Source organism: Rattus norvegicus, chromosome 12 (assembly GCF_021556685.1).
Source record: "Rattus norvegicus strain SHRSP/BbbUtx chromosome 12, alternate assembly SHRSP_T2T, whole genome shotgun sequence".
Lineage (NCBI taxonomy): Eukaryota > Metazoa > Chordata > Mammalia > Rodentia > Muridae > Rattus > Rattus norvegicus.
Window position 1 is genome coordinate 17,350,147 of NC_141545.1, and position 9,284 is coordinate 17,359,430.

The 9,284-nt window shown below is 46.0% G+C and overlaps 1 protein-coding gene across 12 annotated transcripts in view; it reads right to left on the reverse strand.

Annotated features, from left to right (window-relative positions):
- Positions 1–7,682, reverse strand: part of Rsph10b (radial spoke head 10 homolog B) — a 48,454-nt gene extending 40,772 nt beyond the window's left edge. For 2 of the 12 annotated variants that reach the window (XM_087577895.1, XM_087577892.1), the window contains exons 1-3: positions 7,573–7,658; positions 3,087–3,438; positions 887–962 (exon numbers count right to left, since the gene is read on the reverse strand). In XM_087577895.1, coding sequence (XP_087434021.1) covers positions 887–962; positions 3,087–3,340 — 330 coding nt within the window. In that variant the 5' untranslated portion in view covers positions 3,341–3,438; positions 7,573–7,658. 12 annotated transcript variants of the gene reach the window in all.
- Positions 7,683–9,284: the final 1,602 nt, after the last annotated feature.

The window sequence follows — 9,284 nt, forward strand, 5'->3', positions numbered from 1 at the left end:
GCGTGCGAGCCTGCGTGCGTGCGAGCCTGCGTGCGTGCGAGCCTGCGTGCGTGCGAGCCTGCGTGCGTGCGAGCCTGCGTGCGTGCGAGCCTGCGTGCGTGCGAGCCTGCGTGCGTGCGAGCCTGCGTGCGTGCGAGCCTGCGTGCGTGCGAGCCGGTATCCATCCGTTCGATATGAATGCAGCCCTGGAAAAGGCAAGAAGAGGGCATCATGTCCCCTGGATCTGAAATTGAAGGCATTTGTGATGCTGCCATTCTGGTGCTGTGAACCAAACACTGGTCTTCTGCAAGAGCAGCAAACATTTCTTTCTTTCTTTCTTTTTTTTTTTTTTAAGATTGATTTATTTATTATATATATGACTGCACTGTAGCTATCTTCAGACACACCCGAAGTGGGCCTCAGCTCTCATTACAGATGGTTGGTAGCCACCATGTAGTTGCTGGGATTTGAACTCAGGACCTCTAGAAGGGCAGTCAGTGCTCTTAACCACTGAGCCATACCTCCAGCCCCGCAGCAAACATTTCTAACCAGCGAGCCATCTCTCTGGCCCCAGTGTTATGTGTGTAGGTTCTTTGCAAACCCTGCAACACTTTGCAATCCAAGGTGGGTTATCTAGCTTATGGGGGACTGTTTTTACTTAGTGGCAAATTGATGGTTTGGCAATAGTTAAAAGTCAGAAAAGAAAGATAATATCTAAAATAAGTAATTCAGTTATACTGAGTTATGCTTCACCTCAAGTAGGTAGTTGGGGTTCAGGATAAAATCAGTGTGCAGTACTTCTCATGGTTTAAAAGGAATCTGTGGAATTCGCTCAAGCCTTGCAAATCTAAGACTTTCAGCCTATTCCTTTCTCCCAGCCCTGCTGGCTCCGATCATTATGACTCACATGGTAGGTGTTTCCGCCTTGAAAGACCGCAAAGCCTTCTCCCTCATACAGTCCACGGACTTTCTCCCCTTCGTAGCTACAAAGAAATGGCATTGAGACTCATGAGTTGTGTGGGTGTTAACATATAGATTCCCAGGGGCATACACCTCTTAGTGTGATACACGGTGTATAGCAGGTACAGAATTTCTGTCTGGGAAGAGGGACCGGACATATTCTGGATCCAGAACTCAATGATAGCTGGAGGATACAATGAGTGCATTTAATATCCTGAACTATACATTTTACTTTATTTCAATTTTTTAATCTCTGTGTGTGGTGTATGTGTACACATATAAGTGAATTGGAATCCTCCTTGACCGCTCTTTGAGGCAGGGTTTGTTAATCAAACCAGAGCTTGCCAGTTTGCTTTGGCCATCCCATCTCCACCCTCCAAAGCTGGAATTACATACTAGTGGCCCACTAGGCTCACCTGGTATTTATCTAGGTTTCTGGGGATCTGAACCTTGGTCTTTGTGTTTGTCTGGCTAGCAATTTAATCACTGAGCCATCTCACCAGTCCCCAAATCACACAGTTTATGGATGTTTTACCATGTTCAAAAGCATGAAGACCTGAGTTCAAATCCCCACCAGCCACGTCAAAAGCTGATGCATCCCAGCAGTGAGAAGGTGGAAACAGGATTCCTACAGTCAGTTCGTGCCTAGTTTAGTTCGATGGGTGAGCTCCAAGTTTAGCGCCAGGCAGTTGGGGTGGGAGGCATGACCCTTTTGGCAAAGACACTTGTCACAAGCCTGACAATCTGTTGACCCTGCATGGTGGACGGAGAGAACTGACTCTTCTTGCAAGTTGTCCTCTGAGTTCCCCAAGTGAGCCTTGACAGATGCACTCCCACACACATATCACACACACACACACAATAATAATTGATAGCATTAATAGTTATTATTTAAAAATAAAATACAAATTAAGAAAGCATCAAGTGCACAGAAACATAAAGACCCCTGTATCATTTTAGTGGTGTTTAAGCAAACTGCTTCCGGCTTTGACTGCCAGATAGAAATAATGGTACCTCGTGTGAAAGATTGTGATGGTCCCAAGAGTATGTAATTCAGGAAGATGGATACAGAGGGTGATTGTCATTTCATGCTTTTCGGTTCGAAATCATTGGCCGCCTACATTCCGCAGCCCTACAGGGGCAGGGGTGATGGCTCAGTGGTTAAGAGCACCGGTTGCTCTTTCAGAGAACCTGGCTTTGACTCTCGAACTCCACATGATGGCTCTTCCGGCTTCTATGGGCACCAGACACACATGTGATACACAGTCATGCAGGTAAACAGTCATATACATAAAAAAAAATAAATCTGTTTAAAACGTTCTGAAAAGTTTTTTTGTTTGTTTAGGTTTTTTGTTTGTTTTTTTTTTGTTGTTGTTGTTGTTTTTTAGGGGGCTGGAAAAATGGCTCAGTGGATAGTGTACCTCCTGTGCAAACATGAGGACCCGATCTCAGATCCCCAGAATCTACTTAAAAGTCAGGCGCAGTAGCACACATCAGTCGGTAAAATGCATACCAGGAAGTGTGGGGACCAGAATTCAGAGCCCAATACCTACCCTGAAAATAATGACTGTCTTGGTGGTGGCGGTACACACCTTTAATCTCAGCGCTTGGGAGTCGGAGTTCGAGGCCAGCCTGGTCTACAGAGCGAGTTCCAAGACAGCCAGGGCTATACAGAAAAGCTCTCTTTAGGGGAAGGGGGCACTGAATAAAGAAAGGAAAGCTAGGTAATGTGGTGCAAATTTGTGACTCCAGCATTTCAGTGCTGGGGAGACAGAGACGAGAGGATCCTTGGAGCTTGTGGGATAGCCCATGGAACCAAATCAGAGAGTTCCACACCCACACAAAAGTGTTTTTGGCATCGGGGAATTGTAGGGTCATAAAACTGGTGGTGGTGGTGCACACCTTTAATTCCAGCACTAAGGAGGCAGAAGCAGGCAGATCTCTGAGTTTGAGGCTAGCCTTGTCTACAGAAAATTCCAGGACAGCCAAGGCTACACAGAGAAACCCTGTCAGACAAAAACAAACAAAACCCAAACCAAACCAAAACCAAAAAAAGCCGTGTGAGGATTCACATGGTCCCACCACAACACACTTTCATGGAACATTCGGTTTATAGGGTCTGGCCCAGTCAGGCCCCAGAAAGTTACCTTTCCACTATGAGTTTGGTCAGGATGGGTTCTTCATACTGAGTTTCATCTTCACTCTGGTATGTATGTTCCGAGTCTCTTTTAGGGGTTTGCTTGAGTGGCGTTTCCAATACCGGGATGACAGCACTGGGGGCCACTTCCTGCTTACTGGCACTGATTTCTTGTTTAGCCGCTTCTGGGTTATCAGAGATCGAGGAGGGAGAGCGGGCTGACTTATCTCCCTTTTTGTCTGCTTTTTTCTTTTCTTTCACCATGGCCTTTGGAAGATGTCGGAGTTTTCTTTAGATGCAGAGTTAGCCAATGATTCCTTCGGTAGACTGCAGTTTTGTTTCAAAGCATGGATGGGTTTTACCTGAAAAATAAAATAAAAAATTATGGGGGCTGGGGATTTAGCTCAGTGGTTAGAGCGCTTACCTAGGAAGCGCAAGGCCCTGGGTTCGGTCCCCAGCTCCGAAAAAAAAAAATTATGTCTATAAAGACCTGGTTGTTTCAATTGTCAAAACAATTAGCCTTGGCTGGAGAGATGGCTCAGTGGTTAAGAGCATTGACTGCTCTTCCAGAGGTCCTGAGTTCAAATCCCACCAACCATATGGTGGCTCACAATCATCTGTAAGGAGGTCCAATACCTTCTCCTGGTGTGTCTGAAGACAGCTACAGTGTACTTATAGAAAATAAATAAATCTTTAAAAAATTAGCCTCAGGGCACTACAGCGTTATCATTCTACTGAAGCCTCAATAATGACAAGTATGACAGTTTATGTAAATATTTAAATTCCAACATGGCACAGATTGGTGTACCATGTTTCATATCAGAACCATTGTGAAACACTGTTTCATTTATAGTTTTATTATATTTATTTATCTATTAATTTTGTGCATATGAGTATGTGTCTGGGCATGTGTGTACCATGGTACACATGTGGAGATTAAACAGCAGCTTCCCGCAGGTGCCTCTCTCCTTTTCTCATCTATATCCTGGGGATCAAACTCAGGCTGTGTGGCCTGGTAGTAGTCACCTTTACCCTTTGGCTAATGTAGTCTCATGTGTTTTCAAACAGTGCCGCAGTTAGGAATGGTAGTCCTCTGTGGGTGAAGGGTCTGCCTCAAAAGCATGAAGACCTGAGTTCAAATCCCCACCAGCCACGTCAAAAGCTGATGCATCCCAGCAGTGAGAAGGTGGAAACAGGATTCCTACAGTCAGTTCGTGCCTAGTTTAGTTCGATGGGTGAGCTCCAAGTTTAGCGCCAGGCAGTTGGGGTGGGAGGCATGACCCTTTTGGCAAAGACACTTGTCACAAGCCTGACAATCTGTTGACCCTGCATGGTGGACGGAGAGAACTGACTCTTCTTGCAAGTTGTCCTCTGAGTTCCCCAAGTGAGCCTTGACAGATGCACTCCCACACACATATCACACACACACACACAATAATAATTGATAGCATTAATAGTTATTATTTAAAAATAAAATACAAATTAAGAAAGCATCAAGTGCACAGAAACATAAAGACCCCTGTATCATTTTAGCGGTGTTTAAGCAAACTGCTTCCGGCTTTGACTGCCAGATAGAAATAATGGTACCTCGTGTGAAAGATTGTGATGGTCCCAAGAGTATGTAATTCAGGAAGATGGATACAGAGGGTGATTGTCATTTCATGCTTTTCGGTTCGAAATCATTGGCCGCCTACATTCCGCAGCCCTACAGCGACAACGTCTCGTATGTGTTTGCGCACGAAGCTTGAGCTCCCCATTAGGTATCTTCCATTATCCTGCTCCATCTTGTCTTTTGAGACAGGGTTTCTCACTGACCTTTGAGGTCACCAATTAAGCAAAACTAGCTAGCCAGGGAGCCCTGGGTATCCATCCTCCCGTGTCTCCTCCTCAAGCATGGATAAGCATACTCTAGGCTTTCTGGTCCTGCATTAAAAATGTTTCTGAACAGTTTATGATTCTCATGTTTGTGGGTGTTTTGTTTGCACGTATGTCTGTGCAGCACATACACGCATGCAGTGCCCAGGGAGGCCAGAAGATGGTCCCTTTGAATTGGACTTTGAGACGGTTGTGGGCTACCATGTGGATGCTGGGAATTAAAGTCTTCCTTTGGAAGAGCAGCCAGATGCTCTTCATTTAATGGCTGAGCCATCCAGTCCCAGTTTCTCCGCATTTACATGGCGCTCGGGATTAAACTCGGGTCCTCATGCTTACAATGTCTCCAGAGCCCAACTTCTTAAACCGTGGCACAAGATCTCATACAGGAGTACATACATGAAGAGAGGGGTCATGAGAATCTAGCAGGAAAAGATTTGTGAATGTACAGCCAAGAATGAATTCAAAATCAAACACAGTGAATCCAACACTGGGTTGTGTGAGACAACTTCACTGTCTTGGTTTTTTTGCCTTTTAAATGTGATTGTTTTGTTTTAAAATTATGTGTATATGTGTGTGTCTATTGGAGGGTCTGTGCATGGGAGTACACATACCCTCAGAGGTCCCAGAAGAGGGGTAGGGATCCCGTGACTCTGAAGTCTAAGTGACTGTGAACCACTCGACGTGGGTGTTGGGAATTGAACTCTGGTCCTCTGGAAGAGCAAGATCTTAATCACTGAACCTTTGCTCCAGCTCCGTCTTCGTTCTTCGCACTCGACATGTGGACTTTGCACGGTGTACGCCATCGTACCACGCAATGCCTGAAGCACCGGGGCTCAGGTTTAAGACTGTCCCACGGTATGAACGGCAGGGTTTTACCGTTCACTGTTACTTTTATAGAAAGACAATTTAATTACAGAAAACAAAGGCGTCGTTTCCCCACTGTCATTCCTGTGTGTATAACTTTGAATAGATGGCTTTAGAATGTTTGACTTAAACTTTTTTTTTTTTTCAAGACAGGGTTTCTCTGGGTAGCCCTGGCTGTCCTGGAACTTGCTCTGTAGACCAGGCTGGTGTCAAATTCAGAGATCTGCCTGCCTCTCTGCCCCTCTAGGGTTGGGATTAAAGGTGTGTGCCATTACTGCATACCTTAAATTTTTAAATTAATTGTGTGTGTGTGTGGTGTGAGTGTGTGTATGTGTCTGTGTGTGTGATCATGATCAAATAATGGGCACCCTTAACTGTTGAGCCATCTCTAAAGCCCCAAGAATTAATTAAATGAATATAAACAACAGCCTAGCCGATGACTTAGGTCAAGGCATGATGACCTGAGTTCAATTCCTGGAATCCACATTTGAAGGAAGAGAACCAATTCCTGCAGGCTGTCCTCTGACCTCCATATGTGCAGGTGACCCACTAGCTACTGCCCACCCCATTAAATAAAATGGGGGAAAAATGAAGCATTGGGGGCCAGCATTGAGAACAGTTGCTCTCGCAGAGGGTCGGAGGTCAGGTCCCAGCATTTATGTCTGGTAGCTCACAGACATTTGTAACTTCAGTTCTGAGGATCCAACACCCTCTTCTAGCCTTTGCGAGTACCTGCAAGTGGGTCTATTTATATGCCCACACATAAATAAAAGTGAAAAGTAAACCTTAAAAAATAAGTAAGCACATAATTTCCTTAGTATGTAAGTTTGTTTTATTTTAGTAAGTGATACTTTTATATGCATCCCAAAATTATTTAAAAATAAACTTTACTGGGGTTGGGGATTTAGCTTAGTGGTAGAGCGCTTGCCTAGCAAGCACAAGGCCCTGGGTTCAGTCCCCAGCTCCGGAAAAAAAAAAAAAAAACCAAAACATTTTACTATCAGTAAATATTTGTTGAGTATACCTAGTTATATACTAAAACCAAGGTTATGCAAACATTTCTTAGGAAAAAAGGGGTCAAATGGGAAATTCGAGAGTAGTCCTGCTGCAGTGGCTCTCCCCACTGGTGGGGCCGGAAGGGATAGGATGAATTGCAGAGCTGAGGGCAGGTTGTCAAAGCCAGGGTTTTTCATACCACTCAGAGACTGATCTGGTTCATGGTGTCCCACTACATTAGGCAAGCAAGAAATCCTGGGGTGCAAAGCAATCTGGCCCGCGTCCGTGCATCCTGGGGGTGGATAGAGTGGCACTCCACGCCTGGCTCTGATAGGCATCCTCACTGGTACCTCAGAGCTTCTCTCTTTCTCTAACACTCCAGCCTCACCCCACCCCCCAACCCCCACACCTCCCCTCCACCAAGGCTCTGATGAATACCAGCAAAGCCAGCCCAAGCTGCTCTCAACTCTCAACTTGAACAGCCATTTACTCTAGGCTTTCTGGTCCTCTATTAGTGAAATTCAAACTACAGATAAAACGAACTTGTTTCTTACCGTGATGACCCCCACCCCCACCCCACCCTATTCTTAAGGAAGTCGCAGTATTATTGCACCTAAGGGCAGACCCACCTTTTTTTCTGGGCACGGCCACAGTACCACTCCACCGCACCAAGCACGTGTTCAAGTCTTGGGAGACTAAGAAGGGAACTGGCCCAGGTCTTTACCTTGGTGCTACTCACAGGACTACTTTAGGGTGCTCACCCACTTGCTCTGGCCAGGCCTGCAGATCCAAAAGTGGCATTGAGGAAGACTTCGCGTCCGGGGAGCTAGGTGGTCTCTAAGCAACTGCCACAAGCCCCGCCTCCGGTCCTCTTAAAGGGGCCACATCACCAACACAAAACTGTAGAGCCTCCAGTTTTAACATGCTGGATTTTCAAGGCAGGGAGGAATTAGCTGGGCACTGGAGCTGGATGTTCTTAGCCTGGATTTTCCAGATCTAACTGCAAACTATGCAACCTCCCTCAGCAGGTCAGTTTTTGTTTTCCACCATTGCCTTAAACCAAACAATGGCTTAAAGCCAGTCTTACCAGAGGTAAGTTGCAGGCCTGGCTAACTTGGAGGGTTCCAGGGAGCCTGTATACTTGTCCTCTACTTTGAAGAACGAATATGACTGACAGTGTCCACCAGACTGTGCAGGACAATCTTCCCATCACTCCTTAGTTCCTTCTCAAGAGGCCCCTTTGTCACATAAAAGGTGACAGTCACAGGTTCTAGTGATCAGAAGCAGACTTTTTTTTGACGGGGCACTACTGTATCTCCTATGACCCCTAACTTGCAGTGTTCCTGTGAATACTACACTAGACCCTGTGGACTTGTACCAGCACTGCGTATTTAGAGACAGCATTTTGGTATGTAACTCTCACTGGCCTGGAACTGCCAGCCCAGGATGGCCTCAAATCACAGAGATTTGCTGTGCTGGAATTTGCAGGTCTGTGCCACCCTACCCAGCAGTAGCATGGATGGACTTTGACATAACAAATACAAAAGCCTCTACTGTCTCCTCACACACGAACCATGGCAGACCTCTTTCCCAGGAGGCCCACAGCACAGAGGAAGCTGGAAGGGCAATGGCTCACACCAGTCATCACTCTTCCTAACTTCCACCTGGACTCTACAGGAGCCATTTTTATTTCTGTTTTTCGAATGGACAAGATTCCATGGAAACAGAGTAAAATCCCATAGTTCACAGCCCAAGGAAATCAAGTTACAGCATCGAGCTACAGCACACTAAATTTTCCTTTTCCACTCCCTGCCTCAGCCCCAGACCTGGCCTGGCAACTTCCACCCTGGCTGCACTGAAGAACGTTTAAAAAACAGTTGCCCCAGGCTAGGTGTGGTGACTTTAATCCCAGAACTCGGGAGGCAGAGGCAGAGGCAGAGTTCAAGCTATGGTGCTCTGTATAGCAAGTGCCAGATCAGCCAGGGCTGATCCCTTCCTAATCCCCCTCCAAAGTGGCCCCAATCCTATTCAGTAATTTCTATCTAACCAGGTAAAGAGTTCCTTTGTTTTTAAATTTAATGAGTCAGGATCGAGAGCTGCTAATTCCAAAGACCATACTTTTCAATGCGGTTGTGTGTGACACACACTTATGACCCTAGCACTTGGGTAGCAGAGGCAAGCTCAGTTCTAGGCCAACCTTGGTGACAAAACAAGTTCAAGAGAAGACTGAATTACACGAAACGCTGTCTCAGACACAGGGGCGGGAGTGGGTGGGTGAGAACAAGAAAGCAAACAAATAGAATTCAATTGTCACTGGGGCTCAAAGTCAAATTTCCCAGACAGAGGGAAGACTGGAAGACTGGTTATCTTCCAAAGCGCCTCTCTCTCTCTCTCCCTCTCCTTCCTTCCCTCCCCCCTCCCTCTGTCTCTCTCTCTCACACACACATACACAATAAAATTGCAGAACAATAAC